The 18,068-nt window shown below is 34.9% G+C and overlaps 2 protein-coding genes across 4 annotated transcripts in view; both read right to left on the reverse strand.

The window, feature by feature from the left end:
- The window catches only part of krimp (krimper), a 228,711-nt gene that overhangs the window by 89,456 nt on the left and 121,187 nt on the right, over window positions 1–18,068 (reverse strand). The gene's annotated exons all lie outside the window — the stretch shown is intronic.
- The window catches only part of LOC128673745 (homeobox protein unc-4-like), a 39,045-nt gene that overhangs the window by 6,573 nt on the left and 14,404 nt on the right, over window positions 1–18,068 (reverse strand). For all 3 annotated transcript variants that reach the window (XM_053751807.1, XM_053751806.1, XM_053751805.2), the window contains exon 2: window positions 5,286–5,458. In XM_053751807.1, coding sequence (XP_053607782.1) covers window positions 5,286–5,458 — 173 coding nt within the window. The remainder of the gene's footprint in view (window positions 1–5,285; window positions 5,459–18,068) is intronic.

Below are 18,068 nucleotides of genomic sequence, written 5' to 3' on the forward strand. Positions count from 1 at the left end.
TTATTAAAAGAACGTCCGTCCACCTGGTGCGTCTGTCTGTACGAACGAACGCGATTAACTCTACCTAAGAAAACTACCGCACGGATTTTTGTACAGTTTTCACCAAAAGATAGTGCGATTCCTGAGGAAGGTTTAGGTTTGTAATTAATCGTAACTTTAGCCGAGCGAAGCCGAGACAGACCCCTAACATGAAGTAAAATAAAAATTCCGTGATACCTGGATATAGATTCTAGCAAAATGACAGTAAGAATAGTACAAGAAGGCACACCCTGAACTAAAATTGACCAACCTAACGTGATTATCGAAGTAAACAGTGGAAAATCCCACCCCCGCCCCTAAACAAACCGACAAACGGCATCCATACGAAAGTCATTTGTGGAAATCGGATCCCTCAATTGACGCCTTCCACCCCTGTAAATAAGGGGAGACATATCCACTTTTGCGTCTTTTCGGAAAGCCATTTGCAGTGTTCGGGTTTCCTTTCTTACTTTTTGAAGTTTAATACCTATTTATATACATAACACATGACCAGGAGTTTTGCAATTTATTTCACATATATGTAACACTTACAGTGGTAAATTCAATGAAAGAAAAATTAATTATGTAGAAAACGTTGAAAATGAATAATAACGATAATATTCAAGATGAGATTTCAGAAAGAATATTTTTAGTTGTGGCGAGGGAAATATAAGTACAAGAGTGGTTTAAGCTCTATATTTTTAACGTTTCAAGACTATGTTTTGTAGATTTTGATAAAAAATACGTTTTTACTTCTATACAAGAATAAAAGGTTATATTGTAAATATATAGTTAGGTTATGTTAATTATGTCTTAGCTGGTTAGGAATTATTCCTAACCAGCACAAAACAAAACAACAATTGCCTATATTGTACTTTGAGTTTAATCATTGCCCATTTCCATAATATATGGGTCTTTATAACCTGCAATGGCCTAATTTTGTAGCCCAGCCAGTTCCGTTTTCAGGCAAAAAAAAATGCAGTTCAATTTAAAAAGGAGGCTGACAAGAAATATATTATTTTTAAATCGTTTGTCAGTTTTATAGCACCCACAAATTACGTAGCTTCGAGCGCTATTTTACAACGGGGGCGATTACGCTGTCTCTTTTGTTTCAGTCAACAAATTGATATCGGAAAGCTGTGCGATAGAGATAGATATAAATTTCACGCATCCACCTTTATCTACCAGATCGCTAAGTTAGCATAGTTAGGTAGGGTTGCCAATTTTGAATTGAGATATACTACGATTACTAATCTGTATAAATAAGTTTAAAATGAGGTAGGATAGGATTTCGAAATTAAATCCTATCCTACCTCATTTTAAACTTAAATGTGAATAGACCTTTGTTACTTAAATAAAGGTCTACGGACACTATTATAGAATATATTTTAATTAATATTATAAATGTGAAAGTAAGTTTGTTTGTTTGTTAGCTCTTCACACTCTACCTACTCAACCAATCTTCTTAAAATTTAGCATACATGTAGTTTGAAGTATGGAGAAGGATTTAGGACACCATTCATCCCAGAAAAGTAATTGTTACCGTGGTAAATTTACCCGGGCGAAGGCGCGGGCAAAAGCTAGTCCAAAATAACTATGATTACAGTAAACTTAAAACTTGAACTTGTTTAATTATGCTTTATTCGAGAAATCTATGACCATGACTGCTTGCCTGGTTAGGCTACAGCTTTCAAATACCTAGATGAAAATACATACTTTTCGATCTCTTAATTTAAGTATATTTTCAAAATTGCAGCAATCTATTATTCAAGTAGCCACGATACAGTTATTAATGTCACGGCTCGTGACGAATATCATTGTGATCATAAATGCATTTCTCATTTTAATACGCCTGTTTCAGAGCGGGAAAATTACCCGTGCGCGAATAATTTGCCGCCTCAGGAGCAACCCTATGGGCCGACTTCATGTCTATCTTTTACCGCTAAGCCTAGGGCAGTAAAGTCGGCTCATGTTTGATAGCACGCGCGAAACGAGACGCACAGAGGGGAAACGCAGCAGGAAAAATAGGGATGCCAGACATCCTTAAATTTTATATTCTATCCGCATTTTGTCGCCTAAGCGTCCCATTTAGTGTTCCATATTTAAACTTCGCGTCATTCTTTTTTCTTTCCTAGCCGAGCGGGGAATGTAAGGCGATTTTCTATTTTATTTTTTTTTACTTTTCGGGGGTGTATCCAGCCAGCGCCGGATGTGTGCAGCATACTGATGTGAGCGCCCGACCGCCGACGCCCTGTTAGGGAATGAAATTGGCATATAAATGTAAATTTTATGCTATGAATTTTAAAATGGAGTCGATACTTCCGCGCTTACGGAGGAGCGACTGAGCCGCTTTCGCAAGTTTTGCAAGCCGGGGATGAAATTAGATTAGAATACACCACTTTTGATGAAGAATGAGGTTTTAACGGCTTTCGCAGTACGTCGCTTCACGATTTCTATGATTAAATGGTTCTTAGAAGTCTTTTAACAATATCTCAAAAGGGAATAGCTTAAAACACATTAACTTTTAATAAGCTTACAATAATTTCAAAAAGCAAGTGAGATTCATAGTAATAAACTTTCTTTAGCACCTATCCAAGTTTCAAGAAGATTTCTAACATATCAATCAAATCTTTTATATTGATACGCTATTAAAAGTAACAAAAGAGCGGTGAAGTCGATGCGCCTCAATATTGTGTTCCGAACCGAAGATTGAGATCTACAGCGAACGAAGATGGAGAAATCAAAGAACAGGAAAAAATCCACTTTACAGACGCAAACAAGTCACTTTAACTTTATTGAGCTGTAATCGAATTGTGACGTCCCTGCGAGCCGCGGTGCGTTGAGGTCGGAGCGGCGGGATCTGTAGCCATCCTTATCTGACCCGCCCATTTAAATCTATGCTATTCAATCGTGCCGTCTCGCTCGCGTCCCAGGGGTGCCGCCGAGATTGCAATCTTTTGATTTATACCAACTATTAGGAGTGGTGCGGGATAGTCTGTCTCTCTGAACGAGATTCAGCGATAAACGACTGATAGCATCGACGTCAGTACTCATTACACAAATGAAATTACCTATATCTTTCTTCTATTTTGCCGTTATTAATGGCTAATGTTTATTACTTTTGCGACTATTATCAATGCTCAAAATTAATTCCGATTTGATGAAAGACGTTTGTAATACCTTCTTGCATCGTTTTTACTTTATTTTCGTTAATTAGGTACTTGATAGGTTCGTCTTTTGATGCAGGCTGAGAACAAAACTTCGAGAATGTTCTATGAGGGAGTCCTATATACAGGAGTGTAGGAATATTCCTAACAAAAATATATTTTTACGATGTAACATTAATTCATCATATTAATATTATTACGATGAATTGATGATCGTAAAAATATATATTTTGTTAACATAATTATCTTTTGATAATGTAAGGTGCGCTATTCATGTACTTACCAGTTTAGAATTTAGAGCTCCGAGTATACTGTGTAGGCATTTGTTTATATTTGGACTTGTTTTTAAAACATATATATATATATATATATATGTTTTAAAAACAAGTCCAAAGTTCTATCAATCTTTTGGAGGGGGCCATTCAAAACAGCATTATCAGTCCGAATTTCTTTTGCGGCAACAAAAAGTTGCGGGTTGCGGCGGCCGGTCAGTCCCCGATGGCCGCTTAGCCCCAGCCCCGGGAAATGGGGAAAATCGGCCCTCATTTATATTGAAAGGAAACCTTTGCCTTTACGCTTATGCCGCCCTGGTCAGTCAATGGGATTGTCAAATAAAAGTTTGGTAAAGATAGACAGGAAAATAATGTTTATATTATTTTTACATCTTATGTCATCACAGTAATACATATAGCTATGTATAAACAGATACGTATCACGTCTTTTTTAAAGTTGAGGAATTCGAGGACCAGGTTTAGCTAAAAACACGCGGATATAATTGAACTAAAAATTACTTACAGACAGAAATAAAACAGTTTGTTCTTAATGAGTCGTATCTTTAAAACGAGTTCCTTAACTCCGACACCACGTTTAGACAAGTTTCAACTTTAGATGTTATTCGCAATTCTCACAAGTCTTTGTCAAGCGCGAGCTCATTGTTGCGGCAGAATACATTTGGTAGTAAGGACCGACGACACGAATATTTTTAAGAGCCAGGCATGCGGAGCTGTCAAATTTGGACAGGAAAATTACATTTTAAGAAGGTTTTCGAAAGTTTCTATTGTGATCGCCCGCCGCCGAATCAGTAAACATTTTTGTCATGAATATTATTTCGATCGAGCTCAAGGAGCACCGATAGAAATACATAAATCTGAACATTGCCTAGTTTTATCACGTGTCAACGCTCAGCTGTCATTAAAAGTAACCAATGTACGTTAGCCCAACACGTGTAGATGCGGCGTAAAATGTAGTTAAGTGCTGCATACAAAGAAATTAAGATGTTACGCGTGAAAAGTGGTGCCCTTGCTGGCTAAATATAACTTAACAAAGGGCTAGGTTTAACTACCGTGGATAATTTTGCTGTAATGTAGTACTTTTGATATACGTTTCCTGCCTTGTCAATATTTTGAGTTTACAACTGGCAAAGTATTTATTTTTATGGTATAACTACCAAATGTCAATTAGAATGCATACAAAGTAAAAGAGTCATTTAATGACTCTTTTACTTTGTATGCAAACAATTTGGGAGGAATATTCTGCGTACAGACTGCAAGATGTTGATTTTGTTGTAATACTGCAACTAAATTTCTTTACGATATAGAAATTTTATTACAATTCTGCCATCGACATCAATGTATTTTGTCTATCATGAAACAGCCTGCTTACAAAAAAATCTGATTTGGAATCTGAGTCTGGAAGCGTCTCCGCTTAATATAACACCGTCCTAGCATCACTTACCGCCAACCTCCTTTCTTTGAGGTGTCTGTCATCTGTGGCGACGACTTCGTTGGCGCAGTGGTAAAGTACTTGCCTCTGAACCGAGAGGTCCCGGGTTTGAACCCCGGTCGGGTCATCATGGAAAATGAAATGACCTTTTTGTGATTGGCCCGGGTCTTGGATGTTCATCTATGTATGTATTTGTTATAAAATATAGTATCGATAAGTTAGTATCCCAATCCCATAACACAAGTCTCGAACTTAATTTGGGGCAAGCTCAAACTGCGTGATTTGTACGTATATAATATATATTTAATATTTATCTGAGAGCGTTTCTGCATGTTCTACCACCGTCCGTATATATATATTGATCAGTAGCTCACTTACCGCGACTCTGCTCTCCTTGAGGTCCAGCCTCATCGCCAGCGCCTCTCTCATGAACACATCAGGGTAGTGGGAAGCCAGGAAGGCCCTCTCCAGCTCCTCCAGCTGCCAGGAGTTGAAGTTCGTCCGGGAGCGTCTCCGCTTGCCGCTATCGCCGTCGTCGTCTCCCACACCACCTGAAAAATAATATTAGAACTATGAATTACGATTAAGGTTGTAAGATTAGATTCGAGTGTAAATGGTTTTTGTATACGTGTCGAACATGTTTTTTTGAACTGATTTTGAAAATAGGAGTTACTAGTAAGGCAAGATTTCGACTTTCGATTCCGGCTCGATTCCAGATTGTTTCATCTTATTATTCTTTAGAGTGGTATCGCCTTAAACATGTCTAAGAAGATAAGTACTATAGAAGCACTAGAATGTTAACATATTACATACTTATAGATAATACAAAATTGTGACTTTTCAAATGTATACGAAATACAATCATCTTAAATCACAGAACATACAATAGGTACAGAAAGCAAGCTTTCCACATAAATGCTAAACCGAGAAACAATCTCAGAAAATACGCAATAAATCAAAATCTCGAGGTAGTGAAACTCAAATGTCTTCATCTCGAATACCACACTCCGCATGCATAAACCACAGGAGCAAAAATTATGGATAAGGAAGCGGTTGCACAGCCCGACTTTATTTATTTATTTATATCATATTGTGGCGTGTTGTAACTGGCAATTACGATAAAATAATTTGGAAATTCGACACATTGTATACATTACATATAATATTAAGCTACATCTAGTCCTAAATTAAGTTATGTTTTTTTAACTGCCACGGTCACGGTGACATTACAATCCGTCAATTTTCTTAAGGAATACTAAATTTCTAAAATCAAATAATACTATTGAACTTGTACTTAGGTACTAGTATAAGTTAAAATAGATATGATAGATTGACATTAAACAGGAGATCGATGAAAAGAAGATGAAAAGTGTAAAAAATATAAGTATTTATGGAAAATTGTATGTAATTTATCATAAGAAATGTTGTTTATAAATCATTGTTTTTTTTTATAAACGCTAATAGAAGTTTTAGCGATAGACTACACACAACGCGACACACATCCTCTGAAAACATTTTCCAATAGCAAGAGCCGCAGGATTGAAATGAATAAGACATAAACATAAAAGACAGAGGCAGAGCGAAGTCAATTTAGACAATTCCTGGGCCGTTAAAGCAAACCCGCAACCCGGGGCTCATAAAAAAGAGATAATCTCCAACAAAGCGACAGAACAAGTTTTTGGAAATAGAATATAATTTCTAATTTTCTCCCGGTGATTTTAATTAAAAATGGTCCCGAGCGAGATGGCCGTATGATCCAGGCCTGGGTTAGAAAGGGACGACGATAAATAACGCGGGTTCCCTCAGAGGGCTAAATAAATTAGAAGTGATTAAGGAACGCGCTCCCGGTCACAAAACACATTCCGGTACAGAAGTTATGTTTTATGCATAAACTTTATGTTTTAACAGATTTTCAGAAGTTTTTCATTCGGTTTTTATATTTCTTTTTATTACACTTTTTTATACATACAAAGAAAATACTGTAGTAAGTAGAATGATGAAATTTTGACAGTGTTATTTTACTTGTACTTTTTCACAAGTTTGAAGAGGAACCATGTAAGGACTTACAAGATCTTCATTATTAGATGATAAATTTTATAATTAACAAAATATTATAAGTAACCTGCATTTTGATGCCAGTTGTTGCATACTGATAAATAAACATGTCAAAATTAGGCATCCATCCTTAGAGAAAGTATGTAAAAGTAACTGCAAATTTGCATCAAACTTATTATGATGTATAAACAAAGACGTTAAGGGATATACCCAATACAATAGGCGGCTTAATTTCTGTACTGCGATTGTTTTGTGCATGAACATGTCGTTACGCTAGCTGTTATAATTTGGTAAAAGCGAGATTTACTAAATTATGACATTACATCGAGTGGGATACTTGTATCTCATGTTATGAGTTTTGTATGTTGAGCGAGCATATTTGGCGAAAATTTGATGATTTTTCTCTTGGTATTGAGTTATGATTAAGAGGTGTTGCGGACGTCCATAGGCTGCGGTGACCACTTTCCATCTGCTTGCATAGTAGTACAAAATCATCACTAACTTAAGTTTGAACAAGTAAATAAGCGGCGGCATATTTTAATCACTATAGTGTTTAGGATGGTACGAAGTAGTGATTTTGCGACCAGCCGCCAGGCTGATATCATATCTCTTTGGGAATGCAATTGGTGCCTATCAGCTATTAAGGCTTTAAGTCCTTTAGTCGACTCTTATGATCCACGGGACGATATGCAGGGGTCCTATTCTAGTACGGACACCAAACAACATGTTTCTATTAATTTTATCAGACAAGACAACATTAGCAACAACACAACTAGATGCCAATAAAGACATAGTCAACAAAAACAGATAAACTATTCTATTTCAATACGTTTGGATTATTATTATAGTTGTGTCAAACTGTCTAATAAAGGTATAAACCTGGAATCGAACAGTGCTTGATTATGCCCACATCTATAAGACCGTTGAAGGAACTAACGACTTAATATTAATCACGTTACATAATGAGAATAGATTCTTACATGTTTATTCTGAGCTCATATGTTATGATGTCGCCTTAAGGGAAAATGCCGAATTATGCATAGTTTACATTGAACGAGTTAAAAGGCGAGCACTAGTACTAATGACAGTACTTTATTAAAAGTAGAAAAAATGCAACGTATGTTGCTTATGTCCGTGATCTTAATTAAAATGACGAACAATAATTTCAATTGCAGCTGATGACATTTAATATTTTGTCAAGGTTTTTTAACTTATGTTTTTTATATATATTAAGGATGTGCCAAATGACTTTTTATGTCTATACAGTATACAGTCTGATCAGTAAAACTTTTAATGAAACTATGGTGTCCTTAAAAATGTCTTGAAAATAATTAATTTTTACACATTGTACCATTACCAGCTAATCTACTACTCGACTAGCTCTAGCTCGGTCAATGTAAACCATTGCTTACGCCAAAGTGATAGAGACAGCCGTATACAACTAATAGGAGGAGTGAGAGAGATGACTGAGGTTATTGTATTAAAACAAACGACCGCCTTGGGCCGCCAGACAACAGTTTTGGCGAGGTTTAATTTAGTCTCCTCAATGTTTTAATGTCACAGGGGATTGGTGGAGGGGGGGGGGGATTTGCTAAGTATCTATTTGAGGGTAGGATAATGTCGTTAATAAATTCGTACAGGTTATAATTTCTATTTGAACAATGTCGCATTGTATTCAAGTATTCTGTAAGTTATTCATTTTGTATAGAGAAGTATTTTATTTGCCCAGATTAATGTATGGTTTTATGTGAAAAAAACGTATTGTATATTATTAGTAAACAAGTCATAGTGTGATATGCAAACATTAATTGTAATGATAGAATGTGAAACAGGTATACCGAAACATTTTAATTCAATCCAACATTCTGGGAAATAAAGGTTTAAATTTTATTGGGTTACCTACTCCTACATTTTCTTATTAAGAACTTGCTAATACTAAAAATTAGAAAAGCAAGAAAAAATATACTACTAATAGCCTGATGTCTTAGGCTTCAAGAATTGTAATTATATTTTCGTATATCGTCACCACCTTGTCTAATTCAATACTCTCAATGTGAGCCCGCCTTTATTATCATAGACATGGAGCAATATTTTTATTTTATGCATAGACCATCGACGCTATCGTTCTCAACATCGCAAGCCAGCATTTAATGCTTGTATTCAATAAAAGAATTTCTATTTACGATATTTTTATATTTCTATTATGGCAAGCGCAAGGGGAATCGATGTGGCACTACAGCGGGCTTCCTAGAGAATTATGGATGAATTTATTGCAGATACTGGCAATACTGGCGAGATACGATCTTTATTATTGTGTTTTCTGATTGCAATTTTATTAACTGCGGATGAAATTGGAATCTCATGGATTATTTACGGTTATATTATTTCGACTTTCTGTCCACGACTTCTGGGAAATATTTTAGCACTTTTGGAATTTTAATCAAATTTAAAACGTCATTAAAACTACCTAGATGTGTAATATACCTACCATAAGCATAAATATTCAATCGTCATTAACAATACCCAATAGCATTAACATTGCAGAGTTGTTGTCTTAATTTAAATTTAACTATCATATAAAATTTCTTCCACACTTATTTATATAACCGTATAACCTACTGAAGTATACAGGAAGAAATCACTCAATCAGCCAATTATCATACGCACTTTCAGATCATAAAAGGGGTCCTACGCCTATTTTAATCATTTCCAAAAATCCGCACCGAGCCGACGGTGTGAACAAGACTTAAAATTTTGCAAAATTACAGGTCCAATCGTCATTAGGTGGTCACAACGGGACATTATGTCAGAATTTACCAATTTTTCGTACAGATTCGCATGGATCATTCAATTGATTCTTGGAACACTGCGTACGAACATGGTTTGATTGCACGTAATTTTATTACACTCTGAAACGATTCAATCACAAAATGATAGGAGTACAGAGGAGTCATAATTACTGCTTCACAGAATATTCTTATTTTCCAATTTGTTATAACATAATTAATATACTCGAGCTATTTTTATGGCTAGATAGGCTTGATCTTTGTCTTTTTAGTGTGCTCTGTGTCTCTGCAGGGTGCAGTAGTTAAGCAAGCCAAAGGCCTCAAGTTCGAATCCGACTCGTACCACATGAATTGACGTACCAATTTTACTCATAAAGGCGTTTGACTGTTTGACTGGAAAACAAACTGAAGAAGTATCTTCGGTTCACTGATATGTCCACTGGATAGCGGTAGATAGCCCTAAGTGTCAGATGCCTTAAGGCGACTTGAATAAAATGTGACACCAATGTTAGCAATAACACACTCGATAAAGAAGACAACGAAAAATAAAACAAAATTAAAAATAAATAGGTACCTACTAAAAGCTGATAAAGGGGTCGGTAAACTCTGTTCCATCTTTATTCTTGCCACATTCAGCACGTTGATTCATTTAATTAATGAAGTGCTTGTGAATTTATATGACGAGAATGTCATTTACATTTAAGTTTTATAGCTAACAAATTGCATTGTCCGAAAACGGAAACTGCCGTTAGAATAAAAAAAGAATAGAAATATAATTACAAAGTGATTATAACGCATTGGAAATGGACATATAGACGATGTTAATGGTCAGTATACCATTTATAGATGTAAAATTAATGTATATATGCAGGCATCAGTTGGTCATTCATTACTTCTTGCTTCTTCCATGTATTGCCATTCGGCATTTTCGTCTAAAATTTAGACCTTGCTCAATATGGGTCGTGGGCCGATTGGGATCTTCAGTAATCTGGATCGGCAGTCTTTGTCGAGGTCGACCTTTATTGTGAGAGAAGAGATATACTATATTTTTTTACTTCCATACATGGTTCAAGTATAAAGAACCGCATTGATATCATTCCGAATGTGTTTGTAAACCACACCAGTTGGTCATTGGTAGTCGTAAAAGCCGTATCCGTCTGATATATTTAGACCATTTAGTAATATCAGACACACTTAAAAAGAATCACTTCACTTACTCTTACTTATATATCAATAACCTAAATATTGAAAGCGAACATATTAATAAATAAGTTAGCACTAAAAGTTTATTCACCTCTCGGAATGCCTACTGTATGCGTGTATCACGTCTGAACATTGCGTAGTTCATATGAGAGCTTTATTTACCGCAATGAAAAACGGTATTATACATAAATTTATATTTAAAAAATGGTAAGCCCTTCTGGCATAATAGGGACCAACACTGTTTGAATGAGTTTCTTTCGGCATTTCTTCTCAGTGGTCGTTCCGAAATGCTAGTAGTTTGTAGCTTTGGTAAACATCATTTAATTTAGAATATGAACTGAAAAAGTGCCTGTGAAGGCCTAATTTCTGAATAAATGATTTGATTTTGATTTTGATTTTTGATTTTATCAACGTACCAATTTTACTCGTATAACGTGTGACCACATATGTATAATGTATGTATGTAAAAGCGTTTGACTGTTTGACTGAAAAACAAACTGAATAAGTATATTAATGTATGCCGAATCCAGCAAAGTTCTCGGAATTGTTTCACGACAATGTAAGACAATACGACCAATGGCGTCGATTCCTAAGTATACGTGTTCGAAATCGTCGGGACATTATTAAAAGCAAAGAGAACATTTTTCACTGGAAACCTGGTTGCTGTCGCCGCGCCCACCTGCCATATGTAATTTGTGACGTTCCCCAGAAATTAATTTTGGAAATCACTGCCAATAATAAAGTTATAATTTTTTAACCGCCCTATGGATCTGCTTGCGCTTGCGACGTTTAGTGTGGGCCGGACTTAGGTAAAACAGAGTATTTTTAACAAAATTTTCATTTTGTACACAAGCTTTTGTTGTCGTCAGTAAAATCTTGTTGTATTGTATTCAACGCGTGAAAATTTGATCATGCCCATTGCCCGTGCAGTAACCAGTAAAAGAACAATAAATGAGATGTATGATGTTGTGAAAGCAGTATATCGATTTCAATAATACTCGCACGTCTTGTTGCCCGTCGCAAATTTACAAATTATTATGTTATTATTTACAAGTCTAATAATAAACCCAAGTAAACTAAAATAATAATAAAAGAAAAACAATAAATTGTACGGCCGCAAAGGCATTCAGCTTTTCCCAGTTATACCGCATATTCAAATGGATGACAAACTTATGTTTCTCAGCAAATATCGAGGACGTAATTTCCTATATTTAATTGATATAAGTACAAGAATATTGTACGAGGGTAAATCAAAAAGTTCTTAGAATGACATATTGATATATTTTTTTTGTGGGTAGTTTATTATTATTTTTAAAGAGTGATTATCGTATAATGTTTATGCTCAGTTACAATCGATTCGGTCGTATCGTTTACAAGCAATAAATTATTAAGTGCCAAGGGTATTCCAACGTATTGAAATATGGAAAAAAACGAATTACGTGCGGTGATAAAGTATCTGTGCCTAAAAAAAATGTCCACTAAGGAATTTTTTTTGGATATTCAGGAGACATTAGGGGATAATGCTTTACCCTATTCTACAGTAGCTTACTGGGTTTCGGAATTTAAAAGGGGTAGATCAACTTGTGAAGATGATCTGCGTTCCGGGCGGCCGTCAACCTCCATCACAGAAGAAAATATCAAAAAGGTCGAGAAGTTAGTTCTGGAAGACAGAAGAATAACTATAAAACATTTAGCCGAGGTCCTAAAGATTTCATTTGGAAGCATCCAATCCATTTTAACAGATTCCTTGGGGTTCAGAAAAGTGTCGGCAAGATGGGTACCACGAATGTTAACAGAAGAAAACAAAAAACGTCGTTTGGAAATTTCAAAGCGCAATCTTGAAATATTACAGTCCGATCCGGATGAATTTTGCCGTCGTGTTGTTACCATGGATGAAACATGGGTCCACCATTTTGATCCCGAAACTAAAAGACAAAGCATGTCTTGGAAACGGCCATCATCGCCACCAATGAAGAAATTTCGCGTTGCTCCTACCGCCGGCAAAGTTATGGCCTCTGTGTTCTGGGATAGTGAAGGAATCCTTTTTATCGATTACATGCCGAAAGGACAGACCATTACTGGATCCTACTATGCTAATTTATTTCCAAAAGTGCGTGAAAATATAAAGGAAAAACGGCGAGGAAAACTGTCATTGGGCGTGTTGTTTCTTCACGATAACGCTCCTGCGCATCGGTCCGAAGTTGCGCTCACGGCAATCCGCAGTGCTGGCTTCGATCTTCTTGATCACCCACCATATTCTCCGGACTTAGCCCCTAGTGACTTTCACCTATTTCCAAAATTAAAGGAGCACATCCGTGGAACTAAATATAGTGATGACGACGCAGTTATGGCTGCCGTAGACGACTTTTTTGAGAGTCAAGAAAATGATTTTTTTTTTGAAGGAATTAGAAAGTTAGAGAAGCGGTATACTAAATGTATTGAATTAGAAGGAGATTACGTTGAAAAATAAAATATTTTTGTACACATCTCCTGGTTTTTTTATAGTGATTCTAAGAACTTTTTGATTTACCCTCGTATGTATAACAATATAACGCGTGCCTTAATAAAACTCTAAATTACGTTTCTTCTTTTTCTTTTGTTTGTACCGTTAATAACTAGAATGATTCTATTTTCTTTATATTATACTGTTTATCGAGGTAAGGTCGTTTACATTAAACACTCGTAATCAATCTTACTTAAAAACAGAATCATAAAAACAAAAAGAAATTATTTTTCAATTAACATTTACATTGTTAGCTATTAAACGTAATCGTTGAACTTCAAATGATGACAGAAAAACTCCTTTGTGATTACCTGTGCTATTTCTTAGAAAATATCTTTACAACTTTTAATCATTATCATGTCGGCTGCAATGATTTACTGGTGTAATTGTAATTGCTAACGAGACTCAAATATACCGTTCGTATTATATATTTAGTCAGATAGGAAGTCTATTACTTAGAACTATTTGCGTTACCTAAGTCTGATATTTTCTGTTTGACATGCAGAGAATTGCGTGAGACCATCTAGGTACTTACTTTTTGTTAACTTGTTCCGTTTTTAATATATTTTGTGACCACACAATTTAGTTGAAATTGTCAATTAAATAATTCGCCTTATTTCAAGTTTAAGCAATACATTAAAAATCAATAATAAGTTATCTAATTATTGGTGGTTTTATATTTGCATCAATATCGTATGACTTACAAAAAATACAGTTCAGACCCATGTATTTCTCTTGAAAAATATCTTATTATAGGTGCTCATATAAGTTTTTTTTTCTTGCTGCCTGCAATTATCAACATTTTTTTCGACTCTGAGTGCGTGCCTGTCCGTTCGATGAAGACATCGGCAGACTTGCGAAAAGTGGCTTCATTAAGAAAACGGTTCGCGGGCGATTCCGCGAAATGCACGCGCATTATGTCGGCTCGCACAACAAATTGAATTTGTATGGGTCGCCGTCGAAACGCCGCGTCAGCCATCTTGCAAAACGTCCGGGACAGATGGGCAAACCGTGAAATCAGAGAATTGTTGTTAATGGAATATTTTTATGTAGGTTATGGCACTTGTGACTTGTAACACGTAAGTAAATAGTAATTTTGTTAGTTTAAGTAAAATGTGTAAAAAAATATTAATGTTATGTTTATGAACAAAATTTAAGGCACAGCTTGAAATCTGAATTTTATAGGCTTTGTGACTTCTTATAGATAAGTATAGGTACCTATATATTATTGGGTAAGTAATTATTAGCATATAATGTTTTGTTCATTTTCGAACGTATATTTATAAAGGTACTCCATTTGTTAAAAGGGAAGTCAATAAAAATCATACCTTGTTAATAAAAAATAACAGCTAAACACCAAATTTTGGTGGGAAATATTTTGTTTCGTTATATAATTAGAATAAAACGTAACAAAATACATATTCACTAAACTAAGTTTACCAGAAGTTTGATCATAATTTTAAGATGGTTTGTGACGGCTATTATAAATAAAACGAAGTATAAAACTGGACATTTAAAAAATTACGAATTTCGCGTCGTGCCAGTAACCGTTAATAGTCTACTTAGCAGGCAGCTCGGTATAATTATCAGTTACCAGCGTAATGGCGGTTTATTAGAGGAAGTTTTGAAATTATTAGCAATATACATATCATTTGTATACATTAGCGCGTAAACTATTGTTCTTCTTGACTTTTTTTGGCATTTCCGAGTATTGAACTTTAAAACACTTCGTCAGTTAAACATATGTCTGGAGCCAAATAAAAAGTATTGTAAAGTTCGATAGTGACAAAAACATACTTGCTTATATAATGCCTTGACTTTTTTTATGTGATATAATATTGTCAATAAAAACGGATGAATTAAATAAATATAGAAAACCTGTAAATATTTAAACTTATGAGATGGTCTGCCGATGAAATGTCTCAATAGCTAGCAAGAGTAAAATAAATAATATTTTGAAATTAGATCTCCACTTCTCAAGTTAGATATTAAATCTCAAAAAGCTACAAACTACACAACCGGACTAGCTATAATGTTCATGAAGGAAACTATCTACATGCATAAGACGTTGGTCATCGATTTAGACGTAAAATCGATCACGTACTCGATATCAATATAAGTAGCCGAGTTTCAACATACTACTACTCAGATAAACATACTTAATTTGATTAAAATATGTATCAACTTGAGCCATTGCCTCTAGGTAAGCTGATATAAGAGCAAAAACCGCAAACGTGCCATCTTTATAATTCCACACCAATTTGTCCAAGTACAACTACGTGCTTCTGCTTATAACAAATGATTATCTTGTTTTATCGCGCCGTGGTCAATGTCTGCATGCACATTCTATCATAAAATATGCACCATAATTTAGTGTAAAATATATACTGCATTCATTAAAAAAAATATTTTTTGTGTTATGATTTATCTTAGGTATAGGTAAAGGGGTAATTTACATATGTCTATTAAAACTAAAATATAATGAAAACAGGATTGTTAAAAATATTATCGTCTGTATGTCAGTACAAGATAACAGATTAATTAAATGTATCTTAAAATTATAGACATCAGCAACCTGCTTCAGTGAAAGTATAGTTATGTCTTATTTCTATAACCAGAATCAAATATCATGCGATAAAGTTGTCAAGCCACAGGCTTAAACTAAACACTATGTAACTCATACTCGCACAAGCTAAACGCTACAAATCTCATAGCGTTATAGCAGCTATTGCGACAGCCTAGAGTTCTATATTGGTCGCAGCACATTCTTATTTGTATCTTATAGCCGTCGGCCTCCGTGTAGATTGAGTCATGATATTACATTACACGGAATTTTTGCCGGCAAAAATGAGGTGTAATAAAATTTTAATATTTTACGAAAACAATATTGATCGCTTCGCCCTTGATGGTTAAACACTGGCAATTGCTTTTAATGCGAGTCTTACAAGATGGCTCTATAAGGGTAGTAATATAGTGTCGAATAAAATTACTTTTGTCATGTTTTTACACTTGCGTGTTCTTAATGGGCTTATCATTAATTTAAAGAATAATCTTATGGAAAGCGAGTCGCTATGTAAAATAAAGGTATAATTAAATCATTTTTATATACAAAATCATTTAAACCCGGATTAAAATCAAGAAAATTATTTCATAACCAATTAAGTATATTTAAATTTTAAGTATTATATCCTAGTTTCTAAATAAACCTACTTATTGTTTAAGAATTTAAATCTTAATAAAGTATTAGTACTGAAATACCTATGCATTTTCGACTATCGTTTCAGTATACTACAAAAATAGTTATTAAACCTTTTTTTTTGCATTTATCATATTAGCAAAGTTAGATTGTGTAATAATTCTGTTTTAGATAGCGAGTCCCATTTTCCATAAATAACAATCATTAGAACACCATACTATGAAACTATTATAGGACAGATACACAGCATAAGATCATATAAACCTAATATAATCCTGTACATGACACGTATAATCCTCGTTGAGCATTATCTTGGCGTTACACTGCGCAATAATTATTAGGGGATTACCCCCAAGTGGGCTTCTATCATCTGACTCTATTGTACAGCTTTAGTGATGTGCCTTATTGGTTTATCGATTTATTTATTACGTTATTACCATTGACTTCTATTGATATGGAGTGTTAATTGTCTATCTATGTATTGTTATAGACAATTAAAAACAATATACAGATATTTCCTTTTTATATTTTTGTTAGTTACGAATAAACTCAGAAAACTACTATACCAATTTTGATGAAATCTAACACGAACATTTACTAGACCTTGTGTAATGTCTGTTACAATTCGTGGTATTAATACGCCTGCACAAGAACGGAGCACCCTGACAATGATTCCTTTTAGTCTAAATGTCGACCTGAGTCTATAATGGCTCAACCATAAATCGTCTTAATGCAGTTAAAACATTTAGATTAGAGGGCTTAAAAACGCTCACAAAACGTCGTCTTTCGTCGTGTCTATAAATATGCAACACATTCAAGTTCTTACGTGAAATATAGCGATATTTCACGAACAATATCCATTTTAGCACAACCCTATTTTTTGCCTATAGATAGCATTACGGACAGCGGTTCTCCCGCGTTTGATTCCCTTAGGAACTATAATTCAGCAATGTTCGTATGTTTGATATGTTGCGTTCCTATTCCAATTCGGAGAGCAACTATCCATAATAATATCCTACTATTATTATAAATGCGAAAGTTTGTGAGGACGTATGTGTGTATGTTTGTTGGGTACGTAAAATCTGCTAGACGGATTGTTATACAATTTGATAGACGGGTAGAATATATCCTGGAATAACATATAGGGTACTTTTTATCCCGAAATTCATGTCATTTTTGCCACAAGCTTTTATTGTCGTCAAAGATATCTTTAGGCTTTTACGCCTGATAAAATACCCATGTCCATTGCTGTAAACCGTTGAGGAGTTCCCTCGTTGGGAGCCGATCCTGGGTGCACCATCAGGTCATGCTTATCACAATAATACATTGCCATGAAAACTGAAGCCACGTGGGACATTGCAACTCTGCAGGACAACTTGAAGTAGGAAAAATCTAACTTGCAAGATTTGATAACAGAC

Source organism: Plodia interpunctella, chromosome 11, assembly GCF_027563975.2.
Source record: "Plodia interpunctella isolate USDA-ARS_2022_Savannah chromosome 11, ilPloInte3.2, whole genome shotgun sequence".
NCBI classification, from domain to species: domain Eukaryota; kingdom Metazoa; phylum Arthropoda; class Insecta; order Lepidoptera; family Pyralidae; genus Plodia; species Plodia interpunctella.